The 18,297-nt window shown below is 37.2% G+C and overlaps 1 protein-coding gene across 1 annotated transcript in view; it reads left to right on the forward strand.

Annotated features, from left to right (window-relative positions):
• CR1L (complement C3b/C4b receptor 1 like) overlaps positions 1 to 18,297 on the forward strand; it is an 89,023-nt gene that overhangs the window by 13,503 nt on the left and 57,223 nt on the right. Inside the window, exons 4-7 of the mRNA XM_021717698.1 lie at positions 4,189 to 4,274; positions 14,709 to 15,104; positions 17,613 to 17,789; positions 17,883 to 17,985. Coding sequence (XP_021573373.1) covers positions 4,189 to 4,274; positions 14,709 to 15,104; positions 17,613 to 17,789; positions 17,883 to 17,985 — 762 coding nt within the window. The remainder of the gene's footprint in view (positions 1 to 4,188; positions 4,275 to 14,708; positions 15,105 to 17,612; positions 17,790 to 17,882; positions 17,986 to 18,297) is intronic.

The raw sequence follows: 18,297 nt of genomic DNA on the forward strand, positions 1-18,297 counted from the left end.
TTCTCCTTTCTCTGCATGCCTATGTCCAAAGTTCTCTCTTCTTATAAAGACATTAGTCATATGGGATTAGGGTCCATATGACCTCATCTTAACTTGGTTACATCTTAATTACCTCATCTTAACTTGATTACATCTGCAAGGACCCTATTACCATATAAGGTCATATTCACAGGGTCTGGGGGTTAGAACTTCAACATATTGGCAAGGTGGGAAGGGGGACACAACTCTTATTTGTTGCTGATAGAAATGTGAAATGGCACAGTGACTTTAACAAAATAGTTTGGCAATTTCTTAGAAAACTGATCATACTCTTACCATATGTTCCAGCAGTTTTGCCCTTTGGTATTTATCCAAAGGACTTGAAAATTCATGCCCCTCCCCCCAAAAAACATCCTGCATGTAGATGCTTATAGCAACTTTATTCATAATTGACAATGCATGAAAGCAACTAAGATATCCTTCCATAAGTGAATGGATAAATAAATTATGTTATAGCCAATGAAATATTATTTAGTGCTAAAAATAAATAGACTGTCATCTATGAAAAGACATGAAAGAAACTTAAGTGCAAGCGTATCACTAAGTGAAAGAAGCCAATCTGAAAAGGCTATATAATATATGATTCCAACTATATGCTATTCTGAAAAAGGCAAAATTCTGTAGACAGTAAGAAGATAGATGCTTGCCAGAAGTTAGGGAAGAGAGAAGGATGAATAAGCAGTGCATGGAGGGTTTTTACTGGAGTGAAACAACTGATGCTATAATGGTGTCATCATAAATCTATCCAAAGTCATAAAATGCATAACACCAGAAGTGAACCCTGTTGTAAACTATGGGCTTGGGGTTATCATGATGTGTCTTTGTAGGTTTAACCATTGTAAAAAAAAATTAACCATCCTGGTGGGGGATGTTGATAATAGGAGAGGCTGGGCATGTGTAGAGGCAGGGAGTATATGGGAAATCTCTGTATCTTCTGTTCAATGCTGCTGTGAACCAAAAACTGCTCTAAAACACAAAGTCTATTTTTTAAAACTGCATCAATGTAAAACACAGGCATATGCCTATACACAAACAGACACATATACTCATAAATGAGCAAAAGTAAAGAAGGAACTTTCAACAAAATTGGTGGATCATATCTATATCAATATCCTGATTTTGATGTTGTACTATTGTTTTACAAGATATGTTATCACCAGAGGGAAATTGAATAAAGTGTACCTAGGATCTCTCTGTATTATTTCGTACAACTGCATGTGAATCTGATTATTTCAAAATAAGAAAGGTTTTTGTTTAGTTACTATTAAATTACCAAAGGGAAGGCCTTCCTGTCAAATAATTTTATGTTGTGAAATTAAATAATTAAAACAGAAAGTCGGCCGGGCTCGGTGGCTCAGCCTGTAATCCCATGCTTTGGAAGGCCGAGGTGAGTGAATTGCCTGAGCCTGCAGTTCGAGACCCGCCTGGGCAACTTGGCGAAACTTCATCTCTACAATAAATAAAAAAATCAGCTGGCGTGGTAGCGTGTGCCTGTAATTCCGGCTACTCGGAAGGCTGAGGCGGAAGGATCGCCGGAGCCCAGCAGTCGAGGCTGCAGTGGCCGGGAGCAGCCACTGCACTCCAGTCTGGGTGACAGTGAGACTCAAACTCAAAAAAAAAAAAAAAGAAACAAAGAAAAAACATACAGTTGTTGAAACTTTGAATTATTCTGAGCCTTGAGAGGAATGTGGCTATGCAGCCTGAGTCATGCATGCAACTACAGCTTCTGCCTTTTTCTTTCCTGTAAATAATTAAAACCAAATGGTGCCAGAGATAAGATGCCCTCAGATCACTACTCTTCCTCAGTAATAAATTAATCTTCCTTGAGCCGGGCTCGGTGGCTCAGCCTGTAATCCCGCGCCTTTGGGAGGCTGAGGTGAGTGGATTGCCTGAGCCCGCGGGTTCGAGACCTGCCTGGGCAGCGAGACCTCATCTCTACAATAAATCAAAAAAATCAGCCGGGCATGGTAGCGCATGCCTGTAATTCTGGCTACTTGGAAGGCTGAGGAAGGATCGCTGGAGACCAGCAGGTCGAGGCTGCGGTGGCCGGGAGCAGCCACTGCACTCCAGTCTGGGTGACAGAGTGAGACTCCCAACTCAAAAAAAAAAAAAAAAATCTTCCTTGAACTGTAGCAATCTGTAACCATTTGGATCACTGGAACATATGTAATGGTCTCATATGAAAAATGTTGTAATCCTGCTAAAATTTCTATGTAAGTGAAACTAACTTCTCCTCTTTAGAACACTGGCCCATTTTTTGGATTCGGTGTTTCTCAGGTGGTCATCTTCAAGCTTTGTGCGTGAATCGATTCTATACTTAATCATATTTTCTGAATTTCATTATTTAAGGTTGACGATGTGCTAACATAAATAATTCACAAGGTTTGTTTCTTATTCTCAGGTTTTTCTAACTCAACCATCTGGTTCAAGGCATGTAGGTTAAAAAGAAGAAAAGGGAAATGGCAGTAACATCCCAGGCTTCACTGTCCCACTCTGAGCTCTGAGTAGAAGATTTCCAAATGTTTAGACATGTTTACCAACAGGCTGTATGTGGTTTTTTGTAATGAAATGATCATGACCTTTTCTGAACCATGGCTTAGCTATATGCCTCCACAACCCTCTCTTCCCCCAGGATACCCAAATAGATAGGGTAGATATAAAGACTGCAACCTGTTAGAATGGATATAATCATTTCTGGCACCTCCTAAAACAAGTAGCATGGATCTTATCTCTCTGCCTTAATTCCACATAAACATCCTGAATGAGGACAATTCAAACTAGTTTTTGCTCAATTACTTAATCTACCTTGGGAGACAAGTTTAACAAATTAAAACATTGTTCTATCTGGTCTCCTTTATCAGTTAACACAGAATTATCTTCTGACTCATGATGTGTTCAGCACTAGAACACTAAACCATAGTACAGAGAGGAAAAATGCCATTTTCAGTCTGAACTTGCTTCATCATTCATATCCTAAGTCTCATGGTTAGAAAACCAAAAACAACACTTTAAGAAATAACCTCTTCAAGATCAAAAGCCAGAGGCGTCTCCAGGATCCTTTACTCCTAAGACAAACAGGCAGCAGGAGGAGCACATGTAGAACTGCAGCCTTTCTTTCCTCCATTTGTTCTTTGTGTGTGTGTGTATTTGTGTATGTATGTTGTCAGTGTATATGCGCAGTTTGTATGTATGTGTGTTGTCAGTGCAGTTGAGAATACTTTCATTTCTGGTAGTATACTACATGGCATTAAAAAACAAATACTAAAGTCATTAATATTACAACATAATAACTACTACAATCCAACAGGATTCAATTCAATTGAAATGCTTCAATTTTCTTTTAAAGTATCCACTGTTGTCACTCTACTCATTGGATCTCCCGTTGTCATTGTTTTTTTGCATGAATAAAATTTTATGCTGCCATGTTTTCTTGAAAATTCATAAGGCAAAGTTCTCAGCTAATACAATAACATGACTGTTACTTGATATTACTTTATTCCTCTTAATTTGTAGAACTATCAAGTTTGACCCTGTCCTAAATCAATTCTCATGACTAGATCAGGCCAAGCATTTCTCACAATACATAGTCTCAGATGAAGTAAAATAAATGCCTGAATTGTTCCAAATTTTATAGCACACCTTGAAAACTTTGAGGCATATAATTGAGAATCACTGACTTTTACATTTTAAGTATGAAATAAATGTTCTGTTCTTTTTGGATCTCCTTTGATTCTAATTTGATGAATCTTACTGATAAAAGCCCATCTATGCATTCATATTTATAAGGCATAAGAAATACATATGAGGACTATATACACACACATACATATGTACACATACAACAGCTTCCTTGAACTCAAGTAGCTTGTAATAACTTTAAAAAACAAAAACACGTAATTCACCTTAGATTTATGTAAAAATGTATCATAAGGTAATAAAGAAGAGAAATCTCATTCAGTTGAGAAAATATGAAAAAGAAAATCCAAGTCCCAAGAAGAACGTGAAGCTTGGAAAAGTGATAGATAGTACTTTGACAAGTGGAAAATGTCCTTCTGAATTCTCCAAGATTGCTATCTTTGGGAAGTAGCAACTTAAATGGTAAATTATGTGTGTATTTAGAATACAACATTCCTCATTCTTTGCCTCTAGATATCGACTCATTGGCTCCTCCTCTGCCATATGCATCATCTCAGAAAATACTGTCACTTGGGATAATGAAGGACCTCTTTGTGAGAGTGAGTTTAAATATTCATTTCTATTACCTTTACCAATACATTCTAATTTCCTTCTGGAATTATAAAAATGTTGATCAAATTCTCTTTGTGTGGTCTGTCCTTCAGATGCTCTATAAAAAATTCCCATGGAATTCCTGGTAACTGTTTCCTTAAGTTCTTCCTTATCCTAGGATGTGTCTTTTTTTTTCTTTTTCTTCAGGGTTTCACTCTGTCACCCAGGCTGGAGTGCAGTGGCAGGATCACAGCTCACCACAAACCCCTGGGCTCAAACAATTCTCCTACCTCAGCCTCCCAAGTAGCTGCGACTGCAGGCGTGCACCACCATGCCCAACTAATTTTTTACTTTTTTTGTAGAAGTGAAATCTCACTATGTTGCCTAGACTAGTCTCAAACTCCTGGGCTCAAGCAGGCTTCCCACCCCAGTCTCCCAAAGTGCTGGGATTACAGGTGTGAGCCCCTGCACCTGACCAGATGTCTTTTCTATATCAGGGGCCTGATAAATATAAAAGCCTTCAAACCTTATTTTTACTTCAATGAACTTGAATTTGTGTTGATTCTGCCATCCCCAGTATACTAATTCTGCTTGGAAAATTAGTAGAGATTTTGAAAATTAATACTGTTCAAGGTTAGTGGAACTGTGGAGGAACCAGCACTCTCATTTGCCTAGAGACCAACAAAACTTCTTGAAAGGCACCATGTGCTATAAACCTCAAAAGTGGGCAACAGTGAGCAATGACAACTTCTGCCTTTAAAATAAATTTTATTTTAAAGATGTAGTGTATAATTCAGGATTCGGTATACATATGGTCATTGTACAGATAAACTTTGGTCCCTACATTGCCTGGTTTGAGATCAGAGACTCTTATTGATGCTATGTGCCCCCTCCTCCCCTGGCAGTTTCTGGCTACTACCAATCCCTTTCTTACTGTATTATGGTAAATGTTCAGAGTTCACTTATGAGTGAGAACACGTGGTAACTCAGTTCTTTGTTTCTGTGATAGATCACTGAGTATGATAGACTCTAAATCCATCCAAGTTGCTGCAAAGTCTATGTTTTTCCTTCTCTATGGCTATGTAATATTCCATCATATATAGTACTACATTTTTTTTTTTATCCAGTCCAGTTTTGATGGGCAGCACGGCTGGTTCCGTATTTTTGCTGTTGTGAACAGAGCTGCAACAAAATGCATGTGCAGGCACTGTTTGTAGAATGATTTGAGTACCTCTGGGTATTTTCCCAGAGGGGAATTGCTGGGTCGTATGGAAGGTCAGTTTCTAGTTCTTTTAGAAATCGTCACACTGTTTTCCATAGAGGTTGACTAGTTTGCATTCCCATCAGCAGTGTAGAAGCATTCCCTTTTCTCTGTATCCTCACCAGCATCTGTTGTTTTTTGTTTTATTAATGATGACCATTCTTACTGGGGATAGGTGGTATCCCAATGTGGTTTTGATTTGCATTTATCTGATGATTAGTGAGGCTGAGCACTTTTTCATATGTCTCTTGCCTGTCTTCTTTTGAGAAGTGTCTATTCATGTCTTTTACCTACTTTTTAACGGGGCTGTTTTTTTTTTTCCTCTCGGCATATTTGAGTTCCTTGTAGATCTGGATGTTAAACTTTTGTCAGATATACAGTTGGTAAATATTTTTTCCCATTCTTTGGGCTGTCTCTCCACTCTCTTGATGGTTTCTTTTGCTTTGCAGAAGCTTTTCAGTTTAATGAGGTCCCACTTGTCCATCTTATCACTTATGGCATGGGCACTTAAGGTTTTGATGAGGAATTGGTTGTCTATTCTGATTCCCATAGGGTGTCTCCTGTGTTTTCTAAGATTCTTATAGTATGAGGTTTTACATTTAAGTCTTTGCTCAATTTAGAGTTGATTTTTGTGTATAGTGATAGGTAGGGGTCCTGTTTCAAGCTTCTACATGTGGTCAACCAGTTTTCCCAGCTGTATTTACTGAAGGTTCTCCTCTCCCCAGTGGTTGTTGGTGGAGGCTTTGTTGAAGATGAGTTAGTTGAGAAATTGAGGTTTTGCTTCTAGAATCTCTATCCTGCTCTATTGGTATATATGCCTGTTTTTGTACCAGTACCAGACTGTTTTGATTGTTGCAGTCTTAAAGTAAAGTTTAAAATCTGGAAGTATGATACCTTCCACTTTGTTTCTTTTGCTGAGGATTGTTTTGACTATTCATGGTCATTTATGTTTCCATATGAATTTTTGTATTGTTGTTGCCAAGTTTGGGAAGAATGATATTGGTAATTCAATGAGTATTGTGTTGAATCTGTAGATTGCCTTTGGCAGGATGGACATCTTAACAATATTGACCCTTCCTATCCATGAGCATGAAATATTTTTCCATTTGTCTGTGTCTTCTTTGATTACTTTGAGCAGTGTTGTGTAGTTTTCATTGTAAAGGTCTTTCACTTATCTGGTTAGGAAGATGCTGAGGTATTTCATTTTTTGTGTGGCTATTGTGAATGGGATTATGCTCTTTATTTGGTTCTCTGCCTGTTTGTTGTTGGTGTATAAGAATGTAACTGTCTTTTGCATGTTTATTTTATACTCTGAGAGTTTGCCAAAGTCCTTTATCAGTGCAAGGAGGTTTTTGACAGATTCTCTTGGATTTTTGAGATATAGGATCATACCATCAGCAAAGAGGGATATCTTAACTTCCTATTTTCCTATTTGAATACTCCTGATTTCCTTCTCTTGTCTGATTGCTCTAGGTAGGACTTCCACTTCTATGTTGAACAGTGAGACTCTGCTTCTGTCTTCCTTGCTGTGCTCCTTCAGCAGCACTTGCTGCCAGCATCCAGACAGATGCTGCAGTGGTGAGGCAGAGCCTGGAGCCAGCAATCATTCCTGGCAGCTTTTATCCGGGGAGAACTTTGTTGATTTTAAAAAATGGCACTCAGCTTCTGTGCCCTGGGAAGCACTAGGGTTCAAGTAGTGCACCAGTCACTTCACCAGGAGAGTCCTGGCTACTTGCTCCTGAGTTCCCACTCAGTCAGCCACTCACACACCCACTTACTCCAGACACATTCGCAAAATTGTCCATACACTCACTCACTCACACAGGAACTCACATAGTCCGACTGGTTCCACTGCCATCTTCCCCTGTTCCTCAAATGGGCATATATTTTAACCCACTTCTTAGAATTTATTCTTAGGAAATAATTGCCAGGGTTTTTTTTCCAAAAAGTTTGGTATGAAATTTTCATTTCAGCATTATTTATAATAGTAGAAATGTTAAAGTAACCTAAATGCTCCACACATTTCAAACTATGGTTTGGAAATGATCTGCTGAAAGGAAAGAGATATGTTTTTAAAAATGACTACTACTATAAAGAATTCCCTAAGAAACATAAAATAGCCATGCAGAATTAGGAAAAGTACATCCACACACTGGAATGTTATTCAGTCATAAAAATGGTAACATAAAGAAGCACTTAATGACATGTAAGGATACATATTTTATGTGAAAAAGCATCAGAAGATAGAACAGCATGCATGGCAAGATTTCATTTTATTTTTTAAAAAATACTCCTAGACCTGTATCTATATTTTTATCTCTCTCTCTAATTCTACAAACTTTCTGAATCCAAACATGGTAAATGACTTTAAGTCCTCTTGGGGAAGGCTAGAGGAAGACTTACAATATTCACTTTTAGCTGTGTAGCAGGGTGCTTCCACAAGAGCATCCAGTCTCCCATTCAACCAAGCTGCTGTGTATCTACAAACTATTCAAATCTGAGGGTTGTTGATGAATCATGACCAACTTTTGCAATGATTCAAGTCAAACTTCTATTTACTAGATATCTTTTCTTTACATAAATTAAATAACACTGTGGTCAGCTAGCCATCTACTTCCAATTTAGAGAATCTATGATCAATTAGCCAATGACAAAGAATTCTGCAGTCAAATCATTGTAATTGCTATTTTGGCTTTGCTGTCTAGTATGATAACCCACATTGCCTCTGGCAATTAAGTGCTACCATCTGAACTCTCCATATATCTTCTATGTCTTTCTATGAGATTTACTTGATAATTCTTGGCCCTTTGCTGTTCCATTAAAATTTAGAATCAACTTGTTAATTTCCACAAGAAGAATCTTACTTTAATTTGTACTGGGTTTCTATTGACTCAGCAAATCAATTTGTGGACAGTTAACAAATTCACATTTTAAATTTTTAAATTCATGAATATGATCTATGCCTCTATTTTTGAAGTTTTCTTTACTTTTCCACAATATTTACCAAATAGCTTTATAGAAGTCTTGTATGTCTTTCATTAGATTTATTTCTAGATTCCATTTAAAAATGTTATTCTATGATTGCTTAGTTCTCAGATATGTACCTGTTCAAACTTGGACCAAGCAATCTTGTTAAATTTTCTTATAAATTCAATAGTTTATCTGCATACTCTTTTGAATTTGCTGCATAATCATGTCATTTGTGAATTTGACCAACTTTCAAGAATCTTTTTCTTTCTTGTATCTTTTATTTATTTATCTTGCTTTATTCATTGGCTAGAACCTTCAGTACATTGTTGAATAGAAGAAATGATATCAGGTTTTTAATAGTCATCATACAGCATGATGTTTGTTGTGAGTTTTTTTATAAGATGTTACTTATCAGATTTCTAATTTGCTAAAAGATTTAACATAAATATGTGTTGTAACTTATCACTTTGCATTTATTGAGATAATTATATCTGTTTCTCCTTTACTCTGTTAGTTTAGTATATTATATTGCTTGATCTCAAAAGGCAAACCAACTCTGAATTCCTAGAATAAGCCCATCTTAATTGTGATGTGTTATATATTATTATCCTGTATGTGTGACTGCAAATATTTTTTATTCCAGAATTTAAGGTTGGTTAATATTTTCAAATCAGCCAATGTAAGCCCCACTTTAACCATTGTATCATCCTTTGTAATATTGCTGGATTCAATTTCCTAATATTTTATTAGAAAATTTGCATTTAGAAAAATTTGCATTTAGAAAATTTGCATTATAATGTATCCTTGCTTGGTTTGGGCATCAAGATTATGCTGCCCTCAAAAAAAATGTGTTAGACATTATTCATCCCTTTTTACTCTCTGCATTAATTTGTGTAACATTAATATTATTTTTCTTTATATGTTTGGAGGATTCCGCAATGAAGCAATCTGAACCTGAGGGTTTTTGTTGTTGTTATTAGATTTTTAATTACTAATTTATTTCATAACTATAAAATTATTTTGATTGTTCATATTTTATTTAATGAGCTTAAGTAAAATATGTTTTTCTTGAAATTTATTTATTTCATTTGAATTTTCTAAGTTATTGGTATAATATTATTCATTATATCCTCTTATTATCTTTTGGATGCCTGTAGGTTCTGTAGTGGTATTCCTACACTAATTAACTTCTGATATTGGTAATGTCTTTTTGCTTTTTTCCCCTTGGTTAGTTTTACTTGGGACTTATCAGTTTTATTAAGCTTTTCAAAAAGCCAACTTTTAGCTTTATTGATTGTCTTTATGTTATTTTCTGCTTTATTATTTTCTTTCTTTAACTTTCAAGTTTTGTATACTGCTGTACTGCTAAATTCTTTATATTGAAGCACACATAATTTGTTGTAATTTCTTACTTTTTTCTTATATTTAAACCTATACATTTGTTTATGAAACTGCTTTAGTTACTTCCCACCATCCTTATACTTTCATTATCATTATACATAAAAGCTTCCTAATTTCCCTTTTGACATCTTCCTTGGTTCATTGGGTATTTAGAAGTGTGTTGCTAAGTTTCCAAACATTTGGAGATTTTCTAGTTATTATTTTTTTATTGCTTTAATCCTCAGAATCTTATTTATGGTTTATCATTCTTTATGGTTTATCATTCTTTATGGTCCAGAATATGAATAATTTTGATAAAATGTTATGTATATCCTTGAAAAGAATGTGTAGTTATTTTATGTCCTTTTCTATAAATGCTATTTAGGAAAATGTGATTTAGATAGTTTTTCTTTTTCCTCCATTTGTTCTCTCAGTTATTGAGAGACATGTGTAAAATATTAGTATTAGTTTCCTAGAGCTGCTGTAGCAAATTACCATAAATGCTGTGGCTTAAAACAAGAGAAGTGTATTCTCTCGCAGTTTGCAGGCCAGCAATCCAAAGTTAAGATGCCAGTAGGTTTGGTTCCTGTTAGAAGCTACTCAATGCCTCTCTCCTAGCTTCCAATGTCGGATGGTGGCTGGAAATCCTTGACATTCCTTGACTTGTGGACGCATCATTCCAATCTCTGCCTCCATATTCACATTGCCTTCTTCGCTGTGTTTCCTCTTCTCTCTCTTATAGAGACACTGGACATTGGGTTTAGAGTACACCCTGGTAATCCAGGATTATCTCACCTCAAGATCTTAAACTTGATTATATCTACAAAGACCAGTTTTCCAAATAAGGTCATATTCACAGGTTCCAGAGGTTAAGACATGGTGTCTTTTGAGGGAGGTAGTCATTATTAAACCTATTACAATCCCCAGCTATGACTGTGGGTTCATCTGTCTTTCCTCTTCATCCTAGCAATTTTTATTTGATGTACTTTAGACATGTTATCACATGCATTAAAATTTTGGTTTATTATATCCTCCTGCTGATCATATGAAATTTCTCTTTTTACTTTTCATAATACTTCTTGTGCCAAATCTACTTGGTATGACAGTAATACAGCTACAACAGCTTTATTCTTTGTTCTTTTTTGTATTATTATGCACATAATATATATGTTTCAAATCTTTTACTTTCACCCATTCTTTGTTCTATATTTAAAGCTTGTCTCTTGTAACATCATTATACTAAGTTTTCTTTGTTTTATTCTGTCTGAAAATCTTTATTTTTAACTGGAGTTGTTTAGAACATTTAAATTTGATATGGTTACTGATATCGTTGAGCTTAAGTCTAACACGCCTGGTTATTTATTTTCTGTTTATTTCATATTTTCCTTTATTTCTTACACTTTGAAATTAATTTTTTTATTTCACTGTTTCTACTCAACAGCTTATAGTCACACTTTTTTTTTATTCTTTAAATGATTACCCTTAGCTGGGCTCGGTGGCTCAGCCTGTAATCCCGCGCCTTTGGGAGGCTGAGGTGAGTGGGTTGCCTGAGCCCGTGGGTTCGAGACCTGCCTGGGCAGCAAGACCTCATCTACAATAAATCAAAAAATCAGCTGGACGTGGGAGCGCATGCCTGTAATTCCGGCTACTTGGAAGGCTGAGGCGGAAGGATCGCCGGAGCCCAGCAGGTCGAGGCTGTGGTGGCCGGAAGCGGCCACTGCACTCCAGTCTAGGCAACAGAGCAAGACTCCAACTCAAAAAAAAAAAAAAAAAAAGATTACCCTAGAGACGACAATATACATCCTGAATTTACTACAGTCTAACTTAAATTGTACTTTTTACCTCTTTCAAAAATGCAAACACATGGTTTACTTCATTTATGCCCTTCGGCCCTTTTCCTATTGTTGTCATACTTTTACATATATTTTACATTTCAAAGACAATGTTGCTGTTGTTCTTATAAAAACACTATTTATATTCACCCTGTTGTGAACTTTATGTTGCCTTGGCATCTATTTTGAATATGTTGAACTTTCTCATACCAAAAACAGGCTTAGCCACCCTTGATACACACTTTCTGTTTTTACACCTCCTTCAGTTTTTCAGTGTGATCAATCCAGGTATCTACCTTATGCTTCCTGGTGACCACTTCCTAGATACATCCTACTTGACTGGCTTCACTGCCTCTATGCCCTGCATGGACTTCACAAATATGCCATAGTGACCTCCTCTCAGTCACAGTGTGAATTCCTGGGACTTGTACATGCTCTCTTTAAACTTGTCAATTAGAACTCCCCATGGGAAACCTGCTTGGGTAACAGCCTAGTCCCCAATAAATTTAGGGTCTAGGTAGGATTTTCTTCATATTTGTATTCTTGGGTTTGTATGACTTTTTGAATCTGTGATTTGATTCTGTTTTTTATCAGTCTTGGAAAACTCTCAGTCGTTACTTCTTCAGGTGTTGTTATACTCTGCTATCCCTTTCTTTTCATTGTGGGACGCCACTTACACATGCTAGGCTTTATCCTTTTACCCTACAGATCTTTTATTCTTTTGCTTGTATTTGTTAATCCTTTTATCTTGTTATGCTTTGTTCTGAGTATTTTCTTCTTAGTTTCTAGTTAACTGGTTTTTCTTCGAAGTGCCTAATCTGCTGTTAATCATATCCAAATTCTTAATTTCAGTAATTGCTCTTTACAATTCTAGAATTTTTACTTGGTTCCTTTCCAAAATTTCCCTGTTCTTTTTAATAGTTTCTAATTCCTACCAAAAGTTTTGGTTTTGTGTATTATATCCTTGGACAGGTAACCATGGTTGTTTTACATCTGTAAGTGAAAAATTCTAATATCTGTAGTCCTAATGGTTCATTTACTAACATCAGTAATTGTGTACATTTTTCATTTCTTCAAATACCTTATTATCTTTGATTGTGTATCAGAAATTATATTTGAAAACTTGTTTACAGAGATAATGTCAAGGTCTGAGATGATCTGTCTTCTAGAGATAATTTTTGTTGTTATTTCTGCTAGGCTCCTGAGAACACTAGCAATCTGGGACCATTTTAATTCAATCTTGGGAACTATGATTTTCCTGGGTCTCCTACAGTTTTTGATGACTATCTCCAGTCTTTGAGACAACAGATTTACTTTAAATTAACCTTGATTGCCAGGACCTAGGCCTCTGTGGCCTCAGAATACATCAGAAGGTATTACCAGGGTTTCCAGTTGGGGCAGGTCCTGGATTCAAATTTTGTCCGTTGACTTTATGATACTGTCAAGTCTGCTCAGCCTCTCAGTTGCCCTTCCTCATTCAGTTCCCCATTCCCAAGGGAAAAGCAGCCTACATGCCCAACTCTCACTTAGATGTTCATCTTCTGTCAAATTATGGCCCAGTAATGCTTCACTGGTTTGTCACCCCTCTGATGCCCTCATAGATATTTTTCAAAATTTTCCAGCATTTCTAGCCTTTCTTGGATCAACGTTGAGGGGTAGAGCAATATTTGATCTGAATTACTGAGATTACCATTACTAGAAGCAAAAACTTCCTTAAGAATTTTCATTCTTAATTTCAAGTGTTTAGAGGTTTTGGTTGAAGTAATTCAATAATAGGATTTTCTTCAAATTTGTATTCTTGGGTTTGTATGACTTTTTTAATCTGGTTTACAATAATACAATAATACAATATACTATGTGCTACCTCTACGTTTACAATAATACAATATACTATGTGCTACTTCTACGTTTTCAAATATATTTAAGGACTTTTGTGGACTAATATATGACTACTTTTACATAGAATCATGTTATCATATCAAACAGATTTAATGAAATAAGTTGGTAAGTTTTCTACCTTTTACATGTTTTGAAACATTTGAAATTACATTTGGAAGTTTATGTTCCTTGAAAGTTTGATAGAACTTATCTCTGATTTTTTTTTAATTCCTATATGTTCCTTGATCCATTCTAGTTTTCTCATCTTCTTGAATGAATATTGGTAATTTATATGTCTATTTATATTATTTTGATTTCCAAAATGTTTAACATACAATAGTCTACAGTTTTATAAACATCATTTATATGCAAATACATTCAAATTCTATTTCCCCCTCCGTTTGTGTTTTCTCTTTTCCCTTACACTTTTTTTCTTTTAGCAAAGACTTTTAGTTTTTTTAAAAAGCTATACTCATTTAATAATAAAAATGGAAATTAAGGAAGCAAGTGAAGCCGGGCTTGGTGGCTCAGCCTGTAATCCTGCGCCTTTGGGAGGCTGAGGTGAGTGGATTGCCTGAGCCTGTGAGTTCGAGACCCACCTGGGCAACTTGACGAGAACTCATCTCTACAATAAATTAAAAAAAATTAGCCAGGCGTGGTAGCACATGCCTGTAATTCCGGCTACTTGGAAGGCTGAGGCGGAAGGATCGCTGGAGCCCAGCAGGTCGAGGCTGCGGTGGCCGGGAGCGGCCACTGCACTCCAGTCTGGGCGACAGAGCGAGACTCCAACTCAAAAAAAAAAAAAAAAGAAAGAAAGAAAGAAAGTGAAAAAGAATAGGAGAAAACTGTATAAATGCTATAAAAATATGATCCAAGAGCTGTTTAAAGTGAAAAGAATGTGGATTATATTAATAAATGCATATGTTTGCAAGAAATAATATAAGTAGGAAAGGCAAAACACATTATGCCCTCCTAAATTACAACTTTGTAAAAACTTACACATTGCCAAAGACTAAAAGCAAAAAATGAATGTAAAACTAGTTACAATTTAGTGACTCGTTAGATTTTTCTCACTCATTATTTAAATTCATTGTTATTTAATCTGCTCTCACTTTTTCCAGTTATTTCTTGTGGGCTACCCCCAACCATCGCCAACGGAGATTTCTTTAGCATCAACAGAGAGTATTTTCCATATAGTACAGTGGTGACCTATCGCTGCAATCCTGGAAACAGAGGGAGAAAGTTTGAGCTTGTGGGTGAGCCCTCGATATATTGCACCAGCAATGATGATCAAGTTGGCATCTGGAGTGGCCCTCTCCCTCAGTGTATTATACCTAATAAATGCATGCCTCCAGAGGTCGAAAATGGAATCATGGTATCTGACAACAGAAGCTTATTTTCCTTAAATGAAATTGTGGAGTTGAAGTGTCAGCCCGACTTCGTCATGAAAGGACCCACCAGGGTGCGATGCCAGGCCCTGAACAAATGGGAGCCAGAGTTACCAAGCTGCTCCAGGGGTGAGTCTAACTGAGGCATTGAAGGGCAGTTGACATGGGTTGTTGGAAGGTCAGATGATGGGTGTCTGTTCTAAGGGAGGGATGTGTAATGAGCAGGGAGGGTGAGTATGTTTTCCTAAGAGAGAAAATGAAATTAAGAAGGTGTGTGTTTATATGTGTGTGTACATGCACATGTGCTCAAATTGAGAAGCAAAGCTAAACTTGGGCAAGAAATGTGATATTTCTTTGGGATTCTCATAAACAGATCTACTAATTGCCCTTGAGTGTAATAATTGATAATATGTAATGAGTGATCCTCTGGTCAGGTACCATTATACAGGCTATGTATGCAGTTAATCCCTAAAACAAAGCTATGCGGTAGCTCATATTCTTCCCATATTTTGCTGAGAAAATGTGTTTTAGAGAGATTAAATAACTCCCTGTGCTACTATCTTGCAGACTGAAGACTAGAACCAAAGTGTGCCTGACTCCAGAGCCTTAGCTCTGCCAGTCAGCATCCAGTCAGGAAATCAAAACCCACTCTAGATATTTCAAGGATTGACAGATTTCTTGCAGACAATAGGTTACAAAGATGTTGTAAGGGCATTAAAAGCAAAAGGAGGAAGGCAGTGTTACCAGAAATTAAAGAGCTGCACTCACGTTGCAATGGCCAGCCCCTGCCATTGAGCAGCTACCTCCTTGTACTCTGCAAATGCAGGAGCCACCACTGCTGCCAGAATGTAGCTGATACTGCTGGAGTCAAAGTCATTAGCATTGCTAGAATTTAAGTTGCTGCTGCTAGCTAACAGCCACCAATACTGCCACTGTCTGGGCCACTTTAGAAGAAGAGTGGCTTCTCTCATTATCCTGCCTTTTAATTGGTGTATAGGCTTCTGATCCGAGAAGTCAAAGGAGAGTGTAGAGTTGTGAGGCTGGAGGTCAACAGAAATTCAACTAGCAAAGCACTTCAGTATCAAAGAAAACACTGGGGTGATAAGCCCTGAAAATGGATATTAGAGCATCAGAATATTTATAAGATCCTAAGGAAGTCACTTATTTTAGTTCAATGTCCCATTTTTTAACTTTAAAAAATTGAAATTTAGAACGGGGAACTGATCTGCTCAAAGCTAAATTGATTTTTTTTTCGTTTTACAACTGTTTTACAGGATTTAGTTGAGACCCAAATGTGTTCTGATTCCCTGTGTTCAAACCACTATATAAAGATACAGACAGACCTATTTCAATATGCTGTGTGCAAGATGCACTCACATTATGATGACTGCAGGGTTTTTAGAAGATTGTGTTCAGTGGTTGCCCATCTTCTCACTGGAATGAACGACTAAGTAGCACCTTGCTGTATAGGGTGTTGACAGGAGACTCATACTCCATGTCAGGTGCCCACTGAGAGAGGATTTGAAAGGAGATGAGAATAGATGAATGAATCCTGTTTGTTGTACCAGAGTAGGACAGGTGATGGAGAAATCTCTTAGATGAGATATCAGCATGGGCACTCTTTATGGCCTAAAATGGGAAACTATAATTTGGTGATGCTTTCTAGAAAGGAAGTGTGAAGATATAAAAATCTATGAATCCAGGCCAGGCTCAGTGGCTCAGCCTGTAATCCCAGCACTTTGGGAGACAGAGGCAAGTGGATTGCCAGAGTCCGTGGGCTCAAGACCAGCCCAGGCAACTTGGCAAGACCTCATCTCTACAATAAATAAAAAATTAGCTGGGCGTGTTAGCATGCGCCTGTAGTTCCAGCTACTTGGAAAGCTGAGGCTGAAGGATCACCAGTGCCCAGCAGGCAGACGCTGGGATGGCCATGAGCATGCCCCTGCACTCCAGCCTGGATGAGAAAGTGAGACTCCAACTCAAAAATAAATAAATAAATAAATCTCCAATTGACTGGGCTTGGTGGCTCAGCCTGTAATCCCAGCACTTTGGGAGGCTGAGGAGAGTGGATTGCCTGAGCCTGCAGGTTTGAGACCAGTTTGGGCAACTTGGTGAGACCTTGTCTCTACAATAAATTAAAAAAAAATTAGCTGTGTATGGTAGTACGTGCCTGTATTTCCGGCTACTTGGAAGACTGAGGCTGAAGGATCACCAGTGCCCAGCAGGTTGACGCTGGGGTGGCCGTGAGTGTGCCACTGCACTCCAGCCTGGGCGACGGAGTGAGACTCCAACTCAAAAAAAAAAGTATGAATCCTAACAATTTTGAACTGAATGAACAGTAATTGGAGGCATTCTAGAAGAAACTGTCTGCCATGCAATTTTAGGTGTGTGCTCTAGATGGAAAGTAGTGAATTGGGGTTACCTCAGTTTTAGTCACAGTTCTGCAAAGTATCAGTTCTGTGACTTTTGGCAATACAGCCCCCTGCCATGTGTATCTATTTTGTTGTCCAAAAATAAAGGCATTAGTCTACCTTTTTTATTACATATAAACTTACAATTATCATTCTCTTGGCTAGTTTCCCATTGAGGAAAAGCTACTTTCATACAATTAACAGTATTTCAGTTCTCTTTCCCCAGTGTGTCAGCCACCTCCAGAAATCCTGCGTGGCAAACATACCTCAAGCGACAAGGATAAATTTTCACCTGGACAGGAAGTATTCTACAGCTGTGAGCCCGGCTATGACCTCACAGGAGCTGCTTCTCTGCGCTGTACACCCCAGGGAGACTGGAGTCCTACAGTCCCCAGATGTACAGGTGCCTAGACTCTCATCTGGCTTGACGATTTGAGTTTGAGTCTTTATTCTCCACATGCCACTGTTATTTCTGTTTGTTTTTCTTTTTCTCCAGTGAAATCCTGCAGTGACTTCCTGGACCAACTCCCTAATGGCCGTGTGCTAATTCCACTTAATCTCCAGCTTGGAACAAAGGTGTCTTTCGTCTGTGATGAAGGGTGAGCATAAGCTTGTCTGAGCACCTGGACATTGAAATTGGGGTTAGGAATTAGTCCAAAAAGGGAAGGTTTGGTGTGGCTTTAAAATATATATCTATATATTAATTATATATATTCTAAATATATGTATATATATTCATATATGTGCATATACATATATTTAGAAAGTAACTTTTGGAAATGTATATAGGGCGTAAGAAAAGGAACATGTAGACTAATAACATGAGATAAGGGGAAACTGGGATATATATCACATAAGTTCAAAGGCAAGTATAACTACTGGTTATAAATATATACAGGCAACATATTAAA

The sequence above is a fragment of the Carlito syrichta genome, unplaced genomic scaffold (genome assembly GCF_000164805.1).
Source record: "Carlito syrichta isolate Samal-C Ts95f unplaced genomic scaffold, Tarsius_syrichta-2.0.1 Scaffold310050, whole genome shotgun sequence".
Lineage (NCBI taxonomy): Eukaryota > Metazoa > Chordata > Mammalia > Primates > Tarsiidae > Carlito > Carlito syrichta.